We start from the raw sequence: 24,330 nt of genomic DNA on the forward strand, positions 1-24,330 counted from the left end.
TGCATATTCAGTCTAGTGTGGATTAAAGCTGTCCTTTTTGCCATTTTTTTTTTACTTTTCGTAGTGTAATGTTTCTTTCTGTTAATTAGCTTTTTATCCAGAGTTTGGCCAAAAACTAGAGTGAACTGCAACCATTCAAGTACCACGATGGCACCATCAAATACCATGAGCCACCACCATAGAAGTATCTTGCTGACTCCTTTTAGTAGACTCGCAAAGACAAAATTATTGACTGATGGATATCTAATTCCGGAACTCTCTGCAGTATCTCATGATCTGAAATCATGTGGAATGGGTGTCGTTGACCATTTCATTGAGTGTTTGGCAGCTTTTAGACAAAATGAAGCTACAAGCAGTCATGCGGGGACATGAAAGAACCCCCATCTTTCTAAAGGGCTTTATCTTTGATTTGTTCAGACAAACAGAGGAGTTGTTTTAGATAAGAGTACAATACAAAGCTCAGGTTTCAAAGTAAGTGACTGCATCATCAGACAGTCTCTGAGAGTCATGTCACCAAGTGTCTCAAAGGTGTAATTAGATGATAAATATTTTAAAAAGCACACAGTAATTAATAAAAAATAAATAAGACAAAAAATAATCATTTTCTTTTTTCTTATTTTTTTATTCAGACACTGTTAAATGACTATTGCATTAATATGCCACTCTATGCATCCAGATGTTGTGCCACAATATGGAGTCAGAAATATATAAGATTAAAACTGCTTTAATGTAGATTAAATTAGAGGCTCCAAGTGCTTTTTAATACATTTAATTGGAGAGCGGTGCACAGGAACTGTTTGCAGGTTTTCTGGTGACGTGGTCATAAATGACAACATGCAAATATAGGTCACATTGGACAGGAGTTCGGATGGAGCTATCGCCGGGTGCTGCCTGTTGGGTTAGAGAAATAATAATTAGTATTAAACTGACTGAAGTGTTTAAAAATGTGAACAGTTTTATTTATTGGATAGCTTTTGGTATGTCAGATCAAATTTATTGCAACAGAAGAAAGCTCTTCATAACTTTCTTTTTTCCCCCATGAAATGATGAAAACTACTTTGTTAAAATTTGTATCTGTAACATAGTTGTTCTATTTAGAGGAGACAAAAATGATTCACTGCATTTTGTCAACTCAACTGATCTTATACAGACATTGTGTTACTTAATATATAATAACATTCAATTAATATATTCAATAATGTAGTTACATTTATTTATATTATAAAGGAGAGGAAAAATACATGTCTTGCAGTATAAATGTGATTTGATGTTTAAACATCACTCTGGGTGTGACTCCATAGGGTGCCTCCACCAAGAATATATAAGATCTTAAGCCAGATGGGATCTGTTATTAAAGGGTAACTGTCAGAAGATTTAGATTTACATTCATTCTGTGTATATACTGTACATTTTGTCTGGGCTAACATACACATTTTGTTTAGAGCAACGTGCTGAACATTGCCAAAAAAATCAAATGAAGCAAACAAAAATAATTAGCTGTTGATTTATAAGGACTGGTTATCAAACTAAACCACCTACCGTTACTTTGGAGGGATAACCAACATATTTTCATCAAACGCGAACATAACCCAAAGAAGAAGAATTTGGGATAATCATTTTGAAATGTTCACAACATTGGCTATAATTAATGGGTCGATAAAACAAACAAATCAAATTCAGGGTTTTATATTTCACAATACCGCCAGTTTGTATGAAGGAATGCATCCACATGGGCAATGAGGTCATGCCTGGTGGGGGCCTGAGGTTGGATTCTGGGTGCACTGGCGGTTTCAGTGTCTGGGTTCCTTAGCCTCCCCTCGTTTTTAATAGCCGGCCTGGTCGGGGTGTGCTCGACCACAGGCAATACTCGCCTCTGCCATCTCGCCCTCAACGAGGCAGCCTGGGTGAGTTTGTGTTCAAAGAGGCCAGTCTGCAGCGTTGCCTCTTTTCCAAAATAGCATGCACTCATAGCTCCTGGGCACACAGGCAAAAAAACAGTGGCACAGGTTCCAGGACTGAATTTCGCGGTTCCTTCTAACCCACTCTGATGGATATTTCCAGAGATTGGAACAAAAATGCTACCCAGGTGCAACACTATCTGTCCACTTTACAAAGAAGTCATTTGGTACCAGCCGGCAGCCATATATTCCTGTAGCTGAAGCTAAGCAGGGTTGAGCCTGCTCAGTACCTGGATGGGGGACCTCCTGGGAAAACTAGGTTGATGCTGGAAGAGGTGCTAGCTAGGCCAGCAGGGGGTGCTCACCTTGTGGTTTGAGTGGGCCCCAGCGCCCAGATATAGTGATAGGGTCACTATACTGTCATCAAGCACTGTCCTTCGGATAAGATGGGAAACCAAGGTCCTGACTCTCTGTGGTCATTAAAAATCCCAGGATGTCCTTTCGAAAAGAGTAGAGGTGTGACCTTGGCATCAGGGCTGGATTGGTAATCAGGCATACCGGGCATTTTCTTGGTGGGCTGAGGCACCTAAGGGGCCGACAAAATGTTTTTTTTTTTTTGCAGAGGACTAGTGTTGCTTTCGTCAATGAAAATTCGTCAATGAAAATTAAGACGAAATATCATCGTCAACTAACATCGTCAACGACAACAAACAAAGTTACGCCTGATACAGAGAAAGGGACTGATGTGTGTACTATGTTTGGTTGGTAAAATAAATATATTCAAATCAGAGCGTCTTCCGTGTCTGGAATGGATATATTCTTGAGTCTATAAGGTAACAATAATATAATAAGATAAACTTGTTTGAAATGGATTTGACTAAAATAACATTTTGGTTTCATCTATACTACTAGGTACTTATACTATTTTGACTGGGTTAAATAGAATTGCATTACTAAAATACAATATTCACTGACTAAAACTAGACTAAATGTCATCAGTTTTCGTTGACTAAAACTAGACGAAAATAGTAATGGATAATTCTGACTAAAATGAGACTAAAATGCTCAGACTTTTAGTTGACTCAAACTTGACTAGACTTAAAAAGAGTATGAACGTGACTAAAACGAATAAAAACTAAAATGACAGCTTCTCACAAAGACTAGACTAAAACTAAAATTAAAACAGGCCACCAAAAACAACACTACCGAGGACCATCATACAGTTTTTAAAACATAAATTTGTCCTTCGCGATTTTTGGCCAAGTCAAATCAAGTGTGTTCATAGAGGTCTCCATGGGTCAATGCGAATAAAACTATAGGTGCATCTCAATAAATTAGAATATCGTGGAAAAAGGGCTGGTGTTAGTGCAGTGGAGAAGTCACATGCCTTTGGTGCGAGAGACCTGAGTTCAAATCTACTGTGAGTCGACCAATGTGTCCTAACCCCTAGTTGCTCCAGAGGCATGTGATCTCTGACATATATATATAGAAATTGTAAGTCGCTTTGGATAAAAGCATCAGCTAAATGTAAAGTTCATTTATTTCAGTAATTCAACTCAAATTGTGAAACTTGTGTATTAAATAAATTCAATGCACACCGACTGAAGTAGTGTAAGTCTTTGGTTCTTTTATCTGTGATGATTTTGGCTCACATTTACCAAAAACCCATCAATTCACTATCTCTCAACAAACTAGAATACTTCGTAAGACCAATAAAAAAAAAAAAAGTGATGTTTTTTAGTGATGTTTGATTGTTGGCCTTCTGGAAAGTATATTCATTTACTTTACATGTACTCAATACTTGGTAGGGGCTCCTTTTGCTTTAATAACTACCTCAATTTGGCATGGCATGGAGGTGATCAGTTTGTGGCACTGCTGAGGTTGTATGGAAGCAGGTATTTTTGACAGTGGCCTTCAGCTCATCTGCATTTTTTTGGTCTCTTGTTTCTCATTTTCCTCTTGACAATACCTTAAGGTCTAGTGAGTTTGCTGGCCAGTCAGACACTCCAACACCATGGTCATTTAACTAACTTTTGGTGCTTTTGGCAGTGTGGGCAGGATAGGTTAGATGCCTTCCTCCACTGCGAGTCCTCCTGCCTGGCTCTTTTGCCACATCACTCACCACAGAGCAAGACTGTTCTTGATAAAGCTGCTGTGAAAATGTGAGGAAAGCTGATGAGGAAGAAGTTGGGGTGCAGTGATATTTATATAGGTGGAGCAAAATACTTAATCGCCCCTTCCATAGCACATTGTGATTGGGTGGTTTATGTTATCAATACAGGAGACAAATCAATGGGCCACTGGCTGCTGGCTGTCCCCAAAAAACATTCTGTCAGCCCCTTAGGTGCTTCGGACTACTGGGAAAATGCCGATATGCCTGATTACCAATCCAGCCCTGAGTGGTGGCCTGCCTGAACCAAAAAATGCCATGGCCGATTTTTTTTGTCCCAGTCCAGCCTTGCTTGGCATCCTGGCCAAATTTGCCCATTGGCCTCTGACCATCATGGCCTTCTAACCATCACCATATCTGTTGATTGGTTTAATCACTCTGTCTCCTCTCCACCAATAAGCTGGTGTGTGGTTGGCATTCTGGCACACACTGGTGGTGGATGAGGAGATCCCCGCTCAAAAAGCACTTTGAGATCAATTCAGTTTAAGTTTATTTTTAATAGTGCTTTTTACCATACAAATCATTGCACAGCAATTTTACAGAAAATTAAATTTCTACAATATTTAGTGCCTAGAAAAGTGCTTTATAAATGTACTGATTTATTATAATTATTATCACGACAGAAGGGTTTCAAAAAGACTTGAAAATGCATCAACATTTCTGCATGATTATCTGCCATAATCAACTGATTAGGCACTGCATCGAAAAAGGAGTAGTATAGGAGATGACACTGTGTTCCGTTGTAAATCGCATTTCTTTCTTGAGTTATTTATTAAGCAAATATTCAGCTTAACATAGTTCAGGTGTTCATTTACTCATGGATGTTAAATGAGAGTTGAGAGAGGTCAGCACTTTCTGTTTACCAGTGTCTGTTTAGATCAAACATGCTCACCTCTGGGTCAACATTCAAGATTTTCCTGTCGTTCTTGCACTTGAAGAGCAGGCCGCTTGGATTTTCTGTGATTACCTCATAGTTTGTGCTGGCATTATGTTTGGCCACCTGTGTTCCCCAGTTGTAGAAGCTGAAGATAAAGTTAGGGTTAATAAGTTTATAATGGTCTAAAGATAATAAAATGCATGCTTTTAAGGTGTTGACAGAAAAACTCTACAGTATGGATGAATGGCTTTAGTGAAATGTAGTGTAGTATATAAACTAAAGTTAAAAGTTTTTTTCACCTGACAAAATGTCAGGATGTGTCTAGTGTGCTTTTCACAAAAAGATGAAATAACACATTTGTTCCCATTTTGATAAAAGGTGCGCTTGGAAAGCCAGGTGTTAAGTTGTATAAGGAAATCAGTCTGTTCGATGTTTTAGAATAAGTGCCAATCATTTTTTTTCTCTATTCTAGTTCTATTCCACTATTGAAGTGGAAGACAAGAGAACAATTGTGCTCTTGACATCCACAAAATTACAAGTGAGGGTTGCTTTCTGAAACACCTTTGGAAAATGACTGAAAACTACTTCAATTGCTGGAGAATGTATTCAATTAAAATAAAGGAAGCAAAGCACCATTCTTTTTAGCTGTAGAGAGTAAATCTAATGGGGAAATATATTGAAGATATATTTTATATTAAACATATTAAGCACAAATTACAAGACATCAGGATTTGTCGGTGTTAGAAAGTACCAGAAATGCAGGGTTTTACTTTTTAGGACTAAAACACTGTGTACTGTAAATGTCAAACATGTTTAAGATTTGTATATTTTGTCACAAAATAGGGCATAATGTACTTTGTACTTTGCATTGATTTCTCACAGATGTTTTACCTGAATTACACAATTATGCATTGTGTTGTTTTAGAGGTTAAAGGTAATGTCCATAAACATTACAGATAATGTCCTGGCAGAAAATTACCCGTTTTTTGTTTTTTTTTTGTTTCAGTATACATGCTTACATATTTCATGTGAATTCTTGAAGGGTACTTTACTGTTTTAGCCGTTGACATGCTTGTTGGACAGAAGTTTCACTTACAAATCAGTTTTCCTCCAACTGAACACAAAGACTCTAGAAAAGTTATTTGAATATGTTCAAGAATAGATTCAAAAATCTATGTTCACACATGAGCTTCTACAAAGCTTTCCAGACATTCCAGGCTAAAGGGAAAAAACACTTTCTCACAGCTACAACCAAAAAATTCCTCTGTCTGCACTGATCAATGTAAAGATTGAGACCCAGCAGGCCACTCAAAATGGCAGTGGGAATAGATCTAAATGTAATTAACGCACGCAATGAGCAATAATGAAAAAAAGAGACTATCTGGACCGTGTTAGTGGTTCTCATCACAAGCTTAACTGCTGGAAGACAGCTGCTTTGCAGAAACACCAATTCCAAATGTCACACTCTGAGGCAGCAAGGGTTGCTCAAATGGACCTCAGCTTTCCCCAAGCAGTAGTTTGTGGTCCAAGAACAAAGCTGGACTTTGGGGAGAGGCTCTTTATAAGTCCAAGGGAGAGGCATATGGATGCAAGAGCATTTCATTCTCTGTTATGATAACACTGTGGATGTCAGCCAAAGCTTTTTACATTTTGCACTGCTGCAGTGCTACTAAAACATTTTACAGATGCTGTTTATAAGAAGTTATGACCTTAACCTCAAGGATATAAATCATTGCCTTTTGGGATATGATTCTCAATCAGTTGATTTCTAGCTATGTAGCATTTGGTTCAGTAGCAATCCCTGGTGCAGTATAAAGACACTTGGACATTTGGACACTAAGACATAGAACTATCTAATAAATAACTAATATGTCTGTTAACTAAATCATGAATTAATGTCATTGTGGTGTCAAGTATTTAAACAAATTACAAGTCCTAAAACACCTGAGGATAGTTGCTCTTGATCAGCTCTTCTTTACACACCAAATGTAAGTAAATCTAAAAAAAGTGATTTAAGTCTATTTTTTTTCAGTGCTCTGCAGGCCCATCCTGTGGCTGTACCATCTTGAAAGAACTCCAGTTTATCATAATTTATTACATATGGCTCTGTGTGTAAGATAGCGAATGCATGATGGAAAGACACCTCACACTTCCCTGTCCGCTCCAGTATTTCCTGTCAAGGTGACCAGAAACCATGGTGCTGGTCACCAAAGCAAACAAAAGAAAGCTTGAAATGAAAAGACTGGATAATAAGATCTAAACAAAAAGTAATGGTCTGAATTAAACGTTCTCACAGGGTCTGAGCTTGCCATTTTACATCACAGGAAAGACTTCCTTTGGTTGCCATCGGAGTGAGTGCCATCACGGTAAACATGGCAGACCCTGATTCTGTGGAGAAATACAGTGCTGCATGAAATGACAAGTTTAGCTCTCGCTATGTTTGCCTTTGGATCAAACTTTCTATATAGATGCATCTTCACAAAACAAATAGAAAGTCTTCACTTTTCTTCTCTCCATATGGTTTATAACATATACAAAATGTAAAAGGATGCATGTAGGATGCATATTCACTTCCTCCTTTTTAAAATAAGGTTTGACAGCATTTTCTGTGTCTATTTATACTGAAACGCCATATAGCAATTAGCATTTTTGGGTTGACCACTTTTATGCAATGGTGAACCACTTACTTTTGGTCGTAGAAACAGGACAGATGTGAGATATTTTAACAGAGAACATGAAAAGATGGGCAGAAAAAGGCTCCAAAGCCTTGAAAAAGTTTCAAGTCAGAGGAAGCTCGAAGAAAGCTGGGCTTTCTGAGCATTTGGTCTATTCGTTTTTTGATTGAAAACGCATGAGTGCAGCAACACATGTAGATTGAACACATTCCTTGCCACTTTTGGTCCCTTCTGTCCCTGCAGAGACGTCACCTGGTAACATGAAATTCTTAATATTCATAGCGCAGCTGAATGGCACCCGACCCAAACTAACTTACCAATGTGTGAAAGACCTGGGCTTTGTGGAAACAATTATTGTGGCGTTAATAACAGGACTGCATCTTTACCATTACACTACACAACACTGACAGAGAAAAAGATGTTTGTGTACTTCAGTGCTCCATGGTTACCAAACTAAAGCCTGATGGAGAGTTTTAAGAGTGTTTTAAAAAGCCACCAGCTGTAACTCTATGGATCAAGGAGAAAGAGAATAGTCTGGCTGGTAACCTAGAATTACTGAGAGGTGCTGCTTTGAGTCAATATAACCAAAGAAACCAGTCTTCTATAAAGAGGGTAAATGATCTAAATATCCACCTTTCCATCTAGCTATGACTTTCCTTCTATATTACTAAAGGTTTGGTGATTGTCCTCAGCTGGTGGCCATGATTTTTGTACTTTTTATCTTTGTGGTGAGGCAGTCAAAGTCTGTCAGCTGTAGTGTGGATTCATGCATCTGTACAGGAAGAACACAACATCTGCTCCATCTTAGTGGCAACCACAAGCACTGCTTGTTATTGTTCCCGTGAGAAGTATGGTGGAGGAAAGCGAGAACAGAGAGAGAGATGGGGTGGGGGGGGATAGGGAGAGGAAGAGAGATGGGGCTGAGAGTAACAGGAAATGAGAATGCTTATGCTGTAGTGTACTTCCATTACTTACCCTGATTAGATCATGTGCTGTGACAGTTAAGAGGTGGATATACAAACACAAACATGCCTGGATATACTTGCATACTGGATATACCAGCTTTAAAGGTCTTAAAAACCCACTCAGTGTTTTACTGTGTTTGCATATTGTTTATTTTACAATATTTATTTGGGTTTCATCATATTTTTTTATTCATAAATATATGCACATCTACATTATGTCATTCAAAAGTTTGGGGTTAGATGTTTTTGAAATATGTTTTATGTTTATATTTAAGGTGTTTTATGTTTGATAAAAGTACAGTAATAAAAAAACAGCACTATTGTGAATTGTATTAGAAGTGAAAATACATTTTACAATATTATTATTATCAGTTTTCATCAGCCATTACTCTTTTTTACAGTGTTCAGTATCACACGATCCTTCAGAAATCATTCTAATATGTTGATTTGATTACAAAATAACGTTTCTTTATTTTTATCAGTTATAAATTGTAGTGCTACCTAATGCTTTCTGCTTAAGTGTTCTTCTGTCAAGATTCGTTGATCAACAGAAAGTTTAAAAAACTGCATTTATTTGAAACAGACATTTTTTGTAACATTATAAGTGTTACAAAAATGACTGTCATTGTGATGCATCTTTGTTGAATAAGCATATTCTTTTTGCATAAAAAATGTCACTGACCGATTTTTAAATATTGTATATTCATCTTATAATATATTTCAGATGCTTGCTTTTATTAATCTCAATTGAATCTCAAACAAACTGCTCTTAAAGGAAATCTTTATGAAGATTAGTGATGCTTTCTTTTTGGATGGCTATGACTCCCTAACTTGGTTTACAGAGGATCACTATTTGACTAATATTAATATTAGAGGATGAAAAAGGCATCATTCATAACATACACACTCCCATTTAATGCACTGCCCAGGGCAAAAAGATACTTCCTCTTCCTCCATTATAAACAGGAAATCTGTTTTGCTTTCACTTTATTACTTGCACATTGATATTTTGCAGAAGATATCCTTTTTAGAAATAAAAATCCTTCAGGGATCAAAGGATGCATGCACATTAATCTGAGAACATCGAACTTTGAGATGTTCAGTAGCACAGCTACTAAAACAATAGTAACCGGAAATCATCATGGATGGGTCATAATATATATAGGCTTACCTTAAGTCAGTTGGTTTTGGCATGAGCTTTTTCTTTCCGCTGAAATATGGTTCAAAGTCTTCAGATTTTAGTCGGTGGGAGTAGTCTATATACCCAGATATTTCCTGTCCGTGAGAATTTCGGTCCCTTATGAAAATGATGGACTGCAAGGAAAACAGGAGGACATGCTGTATAAATAATCTGGAGTGCAGTATCCTATAATGACAAACTAGACCAAAGAGAGAGATAAATCATTGCAATATGTAAGATTCTGTTACAAATGCACCTTTAATGAAATTGTGTAACAGTCCATACCATGAATCAGATTTTTTTTTTTAAAAGAGTCTCTTTTAGAATGGAAGACCTGGACTCTGCACATTTCGGAGTTCAGTCAGCAGTTGTTTTGTCTGGATGCTAGTGATGAAAGAATATCTTCCAACCACATCTGCTGTGAAGAGGATCTTTGTTTTGGCTTGTCTGTTTACCTCTAAGAGACAGCGAGAGACAAGAGTCACACTTCTTGTGTGAAATCATCCTTTTTGATAGCATAGTAAATGATATCACTTCCCTGGCCATCTGTGGATTTCCCTTACATGTGCAGGATAAAAGTGAGATAACTAGCACTGCAGACTTGAAAAGGAACGGCCCTCCTTTAGATGCTTTAAACAGATGCTATCTGGTTCACAGCTGGCCAGGGGTTGATCCAACTACCTTATCTGTGGCTTTTGCGCTCCCCCGTCAGTCTTGAAAAGAAATCATCAGGCAAAGGTGGGGGATTACAGTGGGCAGAGCAAGGAGTGGAGATCTTCTTTCGATTGCAGAAGAGGAATCAAAACCCTCTAGCCCACAGTCATACAATGGCAGAAAGGTTTCCTCTCGCCCTCATAAGTCCACAGGCCAAATGATAAAAACAGATCTGTGGAACTGACTGTTTCCATCAGTTTCCTGTAGTCAGAGAGAACAGGTGTTGTACCTTTAAGAAGTTACCTCTTTTACGGTATCTGATAAGGAAATGGCCTCTTACGAGAAAACATCACTTACAGACTATGTCAGTAACAAATGAACTGTACTGATATTACAAACTATTTGTAAAAGTCTACTTCGCCGAAACAACACAAAACTACAATCTGGTCTTTGCCTCTTTACATTAATAGGGATTCACAATGTTTTGGTACCATGCCTATTTCTGATATTAGATTTTTCTTTTTCTTTTTTGCAAAAAAAATTATTTTAGCTTTCACTTTTTATTTTATTTACTTAGACAAAATAGTAAACAATCAGAAAAATCTTATGTGTCACAAAGGATGCATTTATTTGATGTAAAATACAGTAAAAACAATAATATTGTGAAACATTATTACAATTTAAAATACGTGTTTTTATCTTATTGATTTGAAAATATTTTTATTTTATATATTTGAGTATCTTATTCATGTGAAAGACAGGCTTAATTTTCTGTAGCCATTACTCCAGTCATCAGTGTCACATGATCATTCAGAAATCATTTTATTCAATGTTTTCAAGCAAAATTCATCAACATTGAAAAAAGCTGTGCTGCTTAATATTTTTGTGAAAACGGTGAAATGCATCCTAGCTGTATAAAACTATTAATTTCTTAAAAAAAAAAAAAAAAAAAAAAAAAAAAAATATATATATATATATATATATATATATATATATATATATAAAAAACCTTACTGACCATCTTACTGATCACAAACTTTTGAACATTACTGCAGGAATGTAGATTTTAATGAAAATAATAATCTTTACAAATTTTTTATAATGTTGGTGCATTTCTTAATATTAATTTAGTAGTCTAACTTAAAATTTTGCAGTACATCAAAAAAGAAAAAATGAAAAAATGAGTTGCATCTGTTTTCACAAACCCACTCTTGGGCACTGTGACAATGAAAGAAGAGAAAACACTCTTTTATCACCGGTCTGACAGGTTCATGAGCATGTTTCCTCTGGTAGGATTTACCAATGACGCATTTCTCTCAAGGTGGCACCCTCTTGAATGGATAACACTTTGAGAGGAAAGCAGGGCCTCTTGTTGCTCTCCGCCTGGGAACAATCCTGCACTGTCAGGGAGGCTTGCAGGTGTCTGAGGGTGTCAGCTGGCATCTGTTTATTATTGGTGGGCTGTGCTTTGGAGGAATCCCAGGCCATCACTAACAACTGTGTAAATTTGTCGGGGTAATGAAAACATGACCAGGATGAGAGGAATGCTTGGGGTCGGGGTCCTTTTTTTTTTTTGGCAGCCTTACCCTTGTCCCCCTTTAGGTGTTCTTTTTTTGGGGGGGGGGGGGGGGGGGGGTTGCTTATTTGCCTTGGACGTGACTTCACATAGTGGGGCTTGTGTAATAGATGCAGCGGTGTGTCCAGATGTGCTGAGGTGTTCTGCTTCTGTTGGGATCAGCCAGAATCGCATTTGGCCTTTAGAAAACTAAGAGGTCCTGGAAGTGCTCTACAGGGTCACAGTACTTCAAACAAAAAACCTCTAAGTGGGCAACGTGATACACATTTTTTCTTTTCAGTCAGAACATAGATATTACACCACCTCTGAACTCGCATAACTACCCAACCAAATATATATATATATTATATATATATATATATATATAGGGAAATATTAAAATTAAATAAATATATTATAAAACAAATTATAAAATATAATACTGTGGGAACATCCGTGTGTGTGTGTGAGTGTATATATAAATGTTTCTTGAGGAATTTTCTTAGCCTGCATGAAAAGAAGGCTGTAATTCTGTACGAGTGATTTAAATTTAAACATAATGAAACTTTGGACCACAGAAGCAGTAAAAATGTTTAATGTGTTTAATAGTGCTTCTTGAACCACTGAAGTGTTTAGGGGTTTTAATTATTTTATTTTTTTTCATAATCATGTCAAACCTGGTCAGCCTATAAATGACAATCAGTGTGCATTGAAATTGGTTTAAAAATCCCAAGACAGGACAAGGCCACAGAGTGGCTACAAAAAATTAATGAATCAATTTGGCAGTCTTTAACGTCTTTTTTAATGTCTCTGACAGACTTACAGAGTTTCGGTGGAAATGTATGCAATACGAATGAAAATAATCAAAAGATGCTGCTTCCTTTTTCTTATAATGACAGGGTGTGTCAGAAGACAGATGTCCTGGCACGAGGAACAAAAATGTACAACTTAACCATACCGAAAGACTGGTTGCTCGTTTTGGCAGCTGGACATTCAAATCTGGATTTACTTTGCGAATTTCTGAGTTTTAAAAATAGTTTGTTATTTATTCGCAAGAAGAAACTGAGAGAAGGAAAGAAAAGAAAGTAATCAAAAGTTACCGTGGGACAGTGAATTTAAAGCAGGTGGTGGAATTGTGACAGGACTTTTTGGCAAACACAGACATAGGATTGTGTCTAGATATGTGGTTGTGAGTAGAAAAGAATGTACGTCAAAAAAAAAAAAAAAAGGACAAAAAGGGGTTGTTTATGCAGAGGTCGAAGGGGAGATGAGATTTAAGCAAATGTTTACTCATGTGCTCGGCTTTTCCAATCATAAACACATTGCTTGGGTGTTTGTGCAAGAAAATAAACAGAGCCTGGGCAGGTGTCCTCTGGCCATCTACAAAACACCCTGAAAAGAGCTGGTGCTCCACTCTGAGGGCTGAGATGGGGCTTGACAACTGTGGACGCTGCCAAGGGTGGAGGAAGCCAAGCGAGCAATCAGTTGGGCAGAAAGCTAAAAAGTAGAGACCAAACCACTTAATAGGTGGCTTTTGGCTGGTTAGGAGCATGGTTAAGACCGCCCCTGCTGGTAAACGCTGTAACTACACAATTATGGAGGCAAAAAGCATCTTTTCTTAGCTGCTGGCCATTAAAAATGAATCAGCTATTTTCAAAGCACCACACAAACTTTATAACTGTATGGTCAATTTTACTTGGATTCAAGGATTAAACATTCTGAAAAATATGCATGCTCATTAATTTTTAAAGAAAGAAACCATGCATAAATTGCAAGAAGCACAGCTTTCAAAAACCAAATGCCTGTGCAACAGGTGGAAAATGTTCCAGACTGAGTAAAGTCTGTTTGAATGTTAAGTTCAGAGGTCTATATTGATGAGGAGAGTCAGTGTATACTGTCTAGGGAAAAGTGACTTAAATTATGGGCACAGCTAAATTATGTTGAGAATTATAGCTTCAAAAAACTAGCACCACAGGGTCAACAAAAGTGGCAGCACACAAATCAGTTGAGTTTAGGTCTCTTTTGAGATTTCCTACACCAATGTGATTCCATGCAGACAGCTTTCCCCATCCCCAGCAGTGCTGCTACCACTACAGCCATTTTCCACATTCTTTTGGCTTCCATGTTACTTTTGGGAAAATGTAAGTTTATCTGAAACATGTGCAAAGCAGCACTGCCCTTAGGGACTCAGAGCTTCATATATGTGAACCTGTGAGAAGTGTTTCCAAAGATTGACATTTTTGGATCAAGTGCTCATCAATTTTATCGGACACTTTCCTTTTCCTAAATCATAACATTTTACGTTTCTTACACATTGTGGGGTAGTAAAAAACACAGACGGGAAAAAAATATCAAAGGTCATGGACTACTTAGATTCTGCTCTTTTGTTTTTTGAGTGTGAAGAACTTTCAATGGGCTTACAAAAGCTCCCTCAATCACAATGTTTAACATAACACACCTTTTATTTAAGAAGGTGTTGAAAATCAGGCTTCCTTTTTTCTAAACCCAAATCCCTTTCTTAAACTAATGAAGAATTCTCTTTGGCTACAGAGGAAAACAATACTGTTTGTAAAGCTTGTCTTTATTATTGAAGCATGCCACCTGCACAAGCGCATGAAGTGAAGCAAAGCAGAGGTGAACCAGAGTTGACCAAACACATGCAAAAATGCTAAACCTCAAATCTTGACAACCTCCTAAGCTCATACATTCACTGCATGAAAAACTCGGAAACATCATAATTTCCATGGTTTCATAAAAATAGGTGTATTTCACAATGACAAAATTGGAAAACAAACTTAATCGCTCTTCCATATATTCTTCTGCAGGGCATGCAGAGCCATCTGAGCGAGCACACTACACAGTTCATTTTCAAGGGAATTCTTTTTTGTTTCCTGCAATAAAAACACCCCTTTCCCCATTTAGATCAATCAGATGTTATGCCAGGGATTTGTAAAGGAGATTAACAGCAAGATCACAACCTATTAGTATGCTGTCCTTGCTGGTTCAGGGTGCACATGACCAGCAGTAGTCCTGGGATTTGTCAAGATGGGAAGGTTTTATGAATCTGGCTTGTTTTCATTAAACCTTCCCTTTGATTTTCCAGAGGATGATGGTATATTCTGGACTCTGTATTCCTGTGGATTGCAGCTAGGTAACCAGACCTTTGTTGAACATTTACTTAACAAATCACTTTTGTTAAACAAGGGTATGCAAACAGTAGCTGTGTTTAACGATGAGTTAAAACCTAATCTTTTTGTCTCAGACATCTGCAGGGCCGTTGCTATGATTTTAACTTGGTACAATATTACAAGGTTTTCACTAGTGTTGAGTCAAAGAACTGGGAGGAAAGTCTGACGCAATCGACCTCAAGATTTCTATGAATGGAGTAGAATGATAAATGAGTCACGTTACTAAACCTTAATGTTCTCGGGTTGAAACCACATTCACAGCTGCCATGCGTCCCCTCTCTGAATGTAGCAGGAACTTGGTGTTAAAAAATTCAGTTTGCTGAATTCTTCGGTTGGACATAAAAGCTGGCCACAAACAACTTTATTTTCGAATGCACTCCCTTCCTGTTATTTAAGGAGGATGTGTTAAACTGAGAGCAGAACAAAAAATGAAGCTCATATAATGTGGTGTTGGATGTAATTTAAATTTATAGATTTTCAGACTTTAGGATTACCTGTCCTAGCTGGACATAAGATAAAGTGGTAACACTTAACACTAAGGTTCCATTTGATAACATTAGATAACCACATTGGTTAACATGAACTAACCATGAACTAAAAAAAGGATTTAAAGCATTTATTAATCTTAGCGTACTGTACTATTTTATTATGTTATCTAATAGGCCTGAACTAAATGAACTAACAATGAAAAAAGATATTAAAATTAAATTAATAATATTAACAAATATCATTAAATAATAATCTAATGAGAACCTTTTGTAAAGTGTTACTGATGAGGTTACGATCTAGAAAGAAACAATTAGAAAGCAATTATGAACTGCATGCTTTGCAACCTTGCAATAACAGTTCATGTTGACATATGTCGTATTTTATCTAAATTGTCAAAAGTGTCTGGGTTTTGGCTCTGTTTTCCCTTTTTTTTGCTAAAGGCAATGACTGAATAGTATTTTAACCAATAGCTTGCAGGCATTGCATTTACTTGACCAATGGCATGCAGGCATGCAGATGATGCCAGATAAAACCTGGACCAGACAATTCTGAAGTCAGGACATGCTGACAGTTGATAGTTTGCTTATCATCAGATGACTTCTACTAATTTCATATTTAACAGGCTAATCATAGCTGTTTAATAGCACACTAAAAAGTTTTAATGAATTAATATCAAATATGTATTTCTCGCTGTAAAATCAAATTATCAAATGGTTATGCATTTACTGCATTCCAAAAGACACTGATACATACACAATGTCCTTATGGGGTCAACTGTCAATCACCACTATTCAGCAGTCATTAAATTCATAACTGCTCTGCCTATGTCTGATTTAACAAGAAAAGGTACACATTTAATATAGTCTTTTCTGGTCCTCATTCTTCAAAAGGAACTGCAGGCCAGGATAGACTTATGTCTAAAGCATTGCAATCATAGTAATTACAAAGTGCCTCTGGCCTAACCAAACTTACCCTCCTGTAATTAGGAGGGCCAGTCCCAAATGCACCATGATAACATTCCTGCCTTGCACAGGACGGTCTTCTGCCTTGCAGACTACAGACTCATGAAGGTTCGTTTACATGTTTTTTTTTTTTTCTGCATTTGACTGTTTACATAAAATGCCACACCTACAGTCCCGACACAGACAACATTTCAGCAGGGACAGGGCAGAAGCTCCTCATCATCACAGTGTTCTCCCCTTCAACTGTCTATTATAACAGCTGTGCATTATTCTCAGCTATTCTGAAAAAATAAAACTCTTCTTTACCTCAGGTGAGATCTAATATCTCTGCTCACGACATTTCTTGGACACTTTGATCAGAGGGAAGAGCGATTACCAAATGCCACAGGAGGTGTTAAAAAGAGCCCACACAGGTGCAGGCAGCATTTTTTCCTAGGAAAGAGAGAGGAAGAGAGGGTGAGAAGGAAAAAAAAAACTGTGAGGGGGTAGTAGGGTGTTGTCCGCTCTGCCTCTTGTCAAAAACCCTTGAGAAGTAATTATTTTCCTTTCTTCTTTTTCTTGGAAAATGCTTTGCTTTTCATCATAGCACTGTGCAAAGTGTTTAACATATTCCAGTAAATCTCAGATTTTAACAAACTGCACGGCTGCTTGGAACATCCCTCTGGAGTGTTTTAATTGTTTTTAAGAGATATTCAGTCATAGCAAAGTTGAAGAGGAAAAGGAAATAATGGCTGTTTAAGAAAACATTACTTTATATTTCATCAGCCCTAACTATGCATTTTGATTAGAAAAACAGAGCCCATTCCAACAAACTGAAGAAAATATTAGTTAAATACTGTACTGTAAATCTAAAAAGTCTAATAAATGTATTAAAAGAATGTAATATAAAATGTTAAAATAAAAAAGCTTAGTAACATTTTATCCATTTAACTATCTGCCTTCATTTACTGACAGTGTGAAGTCATTTCTGCAGTGGTCAAACTGGTTTGAAAATAAGCCACACACAAGTTTTCTTTTTTTCTTCTCTCAATGTGGTTAAAGACATCTTTGATGTTCTTGACCGTAAATTACACAATAGTGACGAAATGAGGTTGGGTGTTGTGATATTTACTGTACTGTTAGAGGTTAAGGAATGCTTTTCATCTGCCCATTTGGGCCTGGGGATTCATTTGGGGAATGCTAGGACTCCATTCAGAGTGGTCAAGTAATTTAGCTGCAAGCAAAGATTATTACAAGCTATGGCATGGTTTAAGCCCTGTGTGATTACCGTAATCGCAGACTATAGCCACAGATAAACTATATGGAAATGATTTTTCATTATCTGTGCTGGGATATAATTAAGCAGAACCACATACCACAAACTGGTCACAATTAATGTTCAAATTTTTTTTTAGCTCAACTTTTGTCACAAGCAGTGACAGAAAGAGACTTAGGCTCTAATGAGCAAAGATATTAGTAGATGCCTTACATGGGGCGAAAGAAAGAAAGAAAGAAAGAAAGAAAGAAAAAGAAAGAAAGAAAGAAAGAAAGAAAGAAAGCAAGAAAGAAAGAAAGAAAGATTTGTTGGTGCATGCAGAACAAATGATGCATGGCTTCAAAGCACTGGGTGGAGTGTAATGTGTAATTTCCACCCAAAAATGTTTATATCATTGTGATCTTAACAAGGTTTAGAAAAAAACAAACATATATTCCCCTCATAAAACACATTCTTGTTTATTATTTTATTTTATCATTATCTAACTGTAAGTGTTGTTATTTCTTTCTTTTTTTGGCTTAAAATACAGATGCTGGCTGAAGGTGTTTTAGATTATGCGGTGGTCAGAGGTGATTAGTGATTCTGAATGGATCATATACTGTGGTACAGTCAGGTCAAGGCAGGAGGTTTAGTGGTCTTTGGCGTCTCCCTGTGCTCCTGTTTGGTATCGCAGCTTGACTTGTGCCTGTATTTGTATTGAAAACATTTATTTAATTATTGATTGTTTGTGGCACTATACATACATTGTGAATTAGGAAAATAAAAAAATAACTTATTTAATATTTTAAAATAATAAATAACAAGGGAAACTTTGTTTCTTTGCAAAGTTTGTCACTTTGCAACCCATGCCCTGAACAAGAAAAAGCTGATAATCTGTGTAAAATAAATACATCACACTATGTGCTGGGCACAAAGCTTTAAATACTCGAAATTCTCCCGAAATTCTCATTTCAAGTTATATTAATCCCTCATTTAATTTTTTACAACAGCTAATACAACTGTTTGAAGCTCAAATGAGCACTCCTGCTACTAGGTCTAAAACACTGTTACCTCAGGGATGTTTTCACTGCTACAGGCTTCCTTATTTTCTATAGAGCTCCACTCTGTCAAACTGACACAATTTTGTATACAGAATTTTATTTTAGTTAGAATATGCTTCTGCCTTCATTAGACAGATTTATTTTCCTAAAGCCTAGATCTCCTAAATCTCTGGTTTAGATTAATTAATTGTTACCCGTTACATATTATTTATGTACATAAGGCATTCTTAAATAAAGACACACAGACTATACCAACAGTTAGAGAAAGCAAAGATTATTATTTACTAGTACTGAAAAAAGAAACGTTTATTAATGCATGATTTTTTTTTTTTATCACACTCTAAAAGGCGATTCTCTTGAGTGTGCCACACACCTGCAAACACCTTTACAGTTTTCCATAAAATTCCAAAGCATTCAGTTAAGCATAGGGTTACTTTCACCGGACTGCATGTGGTTAGTGGTGCTATTTATATTTACTTGGTGTGACAGAGCAAGTGGCATAACAGTGTGAGGCTGGCAGGGCTCTTGATGACTAATTCCCATTTCTACTTGAGTGAAACAGTCTGCACATAAACCCTTGGTTCAAATCCATGCTTTGAAAAGATGTGTTTGCAGATGGTACATATTTAGCAGTAGTCTTAGAGTAAGTAAAAGTTAAGAGTTAATACACAAAAAAATTAAATTTTCTTTAAGACAAAGTTACAAAGTTCAATAGATAAAGTGTAATTAACAGCAGACATAGTCACTATCCCACAGATATGGAAATTTGATATAAATTTCAATTTCTACAAATTACAAAATGAATAATTGTTTTTCTAAATAAAAATAAGAAATTTAGAAAAAGATTATAGATTATATTTGAGAACCTAAAAAGGGACTGCAGGGATAAAGGTAGTCCTTGGTTGTATTATGCTTTAAGTTTCAAAACTGACATGACTCACGTGACCAAGCGTAAATGCTAATTATTTTAATTAGACAATTCTAATTTGATTAATTATTTACTGAACTGAAACAATCTAAATCCTATACCATCTGCAAGTGTCTTAAAGAAAAATCAAAGGAGAGCAAAAAAATCTTATTTGTCTGGATAATTGCTTGCAAATGTGGTAACATTTTATTGGAGGCTAAATACAGATAATAATTTCAGTGGTCAAAAACAATTTAACAAATGAAAGACCTGTTAAAGATTGATTCTTAGCTTGGTAATTAAAGGTTAGGAAGACAAAAATAAACAGTAGAGAAACAAGGTTATGATTAGACCTTTGAAAAGCATGATAGGCCTAAGAAGGAAGACAAGTTTGCCCTATATTTAAGACTGAATCCATTACTTCATTCAACTTGGCTTCGTCCTTAGAGTGAAAATAAATTTCAATTGAATAATATATAAGTCACAATGATGAAAATCAGCCATATGGCAGAATAAGAGTTTGTAAGAATTGTGTTGAAGACATGAATAACTTTATTAGTGCTGTGACTAATGGGTAAATCAGGATAAACCTCAGCCACAACCACAACCACAGCTTAGCTTTACCACCACCACCCACACAAAAGGACAGACTACGGAGTCTAAACTCATGATTTACAAAGTAATATTGGACTTAACTGTATTAAGACCAATACGTTTATAATGCACATGTATGCAATATGCTATTCCGAGTAGTTTACAATTGCATATTTCTTTAAAAGATTTACAATATCATTTTAATTCACACTGATTTGTTGAAAGGATACACAATAAATATACAATCCACTAGCCTAGGTATTTTTTATTTGCTACATGTTCGACATTTTCTCCACATTTTGAGTAAAAATTAAATGATGAAGTAAAAGTTTTGTATATTGCTCGGTGACTGTAAATTACCAAACAAATGTAAATTGTTATCTATGAAATGTCCTCTCTACTAACACAGCGCAGGAACATTCTTGAGTGTGTCTAAGAATCCTGAAGTGTTTTCCTGTTGATTGGTATCATAAACAACCTCCATTAGTTTTTGTTTGTCACATCTAGAAAAGACGTATACATTATGTTTCAGTGAAATCAGAATGACTAGGTGATCAAATTCACTGAAAACGGCTTTTGAACGAGCAGGTGTGATGTAAAATTATATTAGTTATTTCCGATTTATTTTTGCCTTCTGTGATGTGGTGCTGCCAAACAAGTTTTCCTTTGTATTCTAAGTACAAGGTGTGCTGATATCATTGTTCAACATATTCATCTCTTTCATAATGGCTGCTAAAAGCATCAAAGCATACTGGGCTGATGGCTGCAGCTGACTATGCTCAAAATAAAGTGATGGGCTTTCTGGTTCTACTTAAGACATAATGTTTAGCCTCTGGTTATTTAGTTGTTGGCTTCAAATTTATTCAGAGACTCATATTTAAATACTAGATGAAGTAGCTGCCAGAACACAATCCTGGAACACAAATGAGTAACAATATCCCATAGCAATTATATATATGATATGTATCTGAAAAAGACACACACACACATGCACTCACACACACACACACCAGTTTTCCTTTTTCTACAACCCACTGTTTGAGCAGACCAAAACAGATTCCCAAAATGTGTTGCATCACAGAAAAAAAAAGCTAAACAAATCACACCTGCAACCTCTGAGGACTGAATGACTGTAACCCTGGAACGACTGTAATCAGAAAGCTATTTTACAACCCATTAACATGAACTGCCCTTTGCAATTTTTTTTTTTTTTTAGTTAAGTCTGCCCTGATGCTGCACTGGAGTCAGTCTGAATAAGTAGCAGCTGTACATGACAAGGCAAAGAAAACATGCTCCGTAGCACCCTTATGTGAGTTTCCTTCCCAAGGATCATGAACTGCTCCCATGTAAACATAACAATCTTTCTTAAGCTCATCATGTGCTAAACAGGAAGTCACAGCTAATCAAGTCTTGTCTAACAAAATGCAAACAGACATTCAATGTCTTCATAAACACCTTTTAAGCATATATATAATGCTGAAAAAATACAGAAGCAAAATCATGTATACCTCTGATGTGCATTGTCTAATTTAGATAATAGTGCGTAAAATGGCTTTTCAGTTTTAAATGCTTGAGACACGTGTCAAATTATCCTCATGTAATTTATGTCCAAGTTAGCAGGATTTGAGCCGTTTGCATGGTAAACTCTCAAGTTTCCCTCTTCCTACGCTGGTGCAAACTTTGCAACTGTGTTATTCTAAGAACTCTCATCCATGACACCTGTCAGGAGACATTTTGCTGTTGTTGGCCTCATCGCTGGAAGCTTCTCCAAGACAAATATTATTCCCCCACCACTTTGCAGGACTCTACCGTTTCCCTGTACCATTTTAGCCAGGGGGGTCAAGACGATTATGACAAGAAGCTGTAAAATGAATGGGATGCTGTAGGCTATCCAAGAAAATTACCAAAAAAAAAAAAAGAGAAGACATTTTAACTCTCAAAACATAAGCTGACCACTGTTATCTACAGCAGCACTCAAACATCATGTTTCCAGGGCAGGATCAAAGTGGATGCCATTACACCCTTTAGAGAAGGAAGATAAATGTTCATGGAAAGCTCTTATCAAAGGCCCGGCTGTTTTAAGATTCTGATTAAAGTCCAGCAGTCCTTTTTTCATACTCCCAGTGGAAATAGGTGTACAAATATTACACTGTTTGCACTGGCCTGATAAATTTAGTAAGAATCTCCCTCAAGTTTGCCCATGAGACCTAAAAGCAGTTGTTCAGATGCATTATGTAGAGGAAAGTTCAGTGTTTTCTCTGCACTTTCTGAACCAATGTCAAATACATCCGTGGCAAAACAAAATATTCAACACTACTGGACAAAATACTGAGCTGTAAGTATGTAGATCCTACTTTTAGCTATAAAGCTGTACCTATTTAATCAAATCAGTCTAATATGGTGTTTTTCTCAGTGTTTTCAATTAGAAATGCTGAATAAACTACAATAAGTATTTTGACAGTGTAAGGGGGGAAAAGGGAATCTAGTATCTTATGCACACAGCAGTGTCACCCCTGCTGAATGAGCACCACAGAGTGACGGCGGTCAGAATATGTTTATTTTAGCACGCCTGTCAGTCTCCTGCAAAAGATTACAGGTCTTCCGCTGTCTGAAGATGATGAACAGATTTGGGTTTGTCAGGGAGCAAAGACATGGAATGCATGGCGATATCAACATTGCCAGATGGCGGCTGGAAGTAGGAAGTTGATAGGTGAAATTCAAGAGGGCAATGATGACATTTTCGCTCTGGGGGATATAGGAGCTAAGAAAGACTTGCATAGCACCATAGGTTTGTGAATGACGGATGAACCTCAAAATATTATTAGAGGGAAAAAATTACAATAAGTAAATGTAATTAAAGGAATAGTCCACTAAAATGTAAATTTTTTATAATTTACTACCCTCATGTAGTTTTGTGTCGTTCTTTCGACTACTATATCAATTCTAATCACTATTGTGGCAAAGACAAAACACATTTCCCCAGAACATCCTCTATGCACATGTACAAAACATTACTCATGGTCATTACATTTTAGATAATACATAATTAATATAAGCATATACTAATATATAAGCATTTTCATGGCTACAATATAACTTACTTACATATGTGAAGATCTGGCTGATGAATTTTAATGTATCCAAATTCCATGTTCCACACCAAGTATTAGGTTAAATATGTGCATTTAATACCCTTCAGTATTCTGGCAGGTGTAACAACTCTTTTTCAAGCCAAGAAGGCAATCCATCTGTGCACCTGCTATTATATAGTACAACAAAATGAAAATATGGGAAGAATTTGGCTCGCCAAGTGTTTTGAAACAGCAAGTGTTACAATAAACCAAATTCATTGGTGCGCACATGTACAATGCCAATGATTCATTGGGAGGCTGTCGCACATTGTTCCTAATACCTCTTAAGGAAAAATCTCTGCAAAGATGGAATTCCTCGAGCTTGTCAAAAAAAGGCAAAGATGTAATAACATTAGCATATGGTTAGAGAAGGAGAGCGAGAAAGAGAGAGAATGAGAGGGCTTTGTGGGTGAAATGGTGTGCAGTATTTGCTCAGGTGGAATAATACACATTCAAGCATTATGTATTGAAAAAACAAAAAGGATTCCAAAGAATGTGCTTTGTGAGCTTGTGAGCCTTCTCGAGCATAATTACATTTCCCAGTTGGATGGGCAGCCATTACCAACAACAGAGGTCCATGCAAAACCCCGGCCACACGTCTGCAGTCACTGGGATGTGCTTGAACGCTTAAAGTTCTCAAGATGAAATAATTGATCGCTACAGGACAAGTATTCTCACCCAAGTAATTCCACACATCATCTATAATGTGTTTATTGCTTAGACATCTTCAGCTGCTGAAACAATGTCCAGCTTATGTTGAGCTCATTCTTGACGTGAGCACTCTACAGCA

The 24,330-nt window shown here is 36.7% G+C and overlaps 1 protein-coding gene across 1 annotated transcript in view; it reads right to left on the reverse strand.

Annotated features, from left to right (window-relative positions):
• Window positions 1-356: 356 nt before the first annotated feature.
• LOC127957301 (cilia- and flagella-associated protein 299-like) overlaps window positions 357-24,330 on the reverse strand; it is a 46,939-nt gene continuing 22,965 nt past the window's right edge. Inside the window, exons 4-6 of the mRNA XM_052555762.1 lie at window positions 9,757-9,899; window positions 4,961-5,090; window positions 357-891 (exon numbers count right to left, since the gene is read on the reverse strand). Of these exons, the coding sequence (XP_052411722.1) occupies window positions 769-891; window positions 4,961-5,090; window positions 9,757-9,899 (396 nt within the window). The 3' untranslated portion in view covers window positions 357-768. The remainder of the gene's footprint in view (window positions 892-4,960; window positions 5,091-9,756; window positions 9,900-24,330) is intronic.

The sequence above is a fragment of the Carassius gibelio genome, chromosome B5, assembly GCF_023724105.1.
Source record: "Carassius gibelio isolate Cgi1373 ecotype wild population from Czech Republic chromosome B5, carGib1.2-hapl.c, whole genome shotgun sequence".
Lineage (NCBI taxonomy): Eukaryota > Metazoa > Chordata > Actinopteri > Cypriniformes > Cyprinidae > Carassius > Carassius gibelio.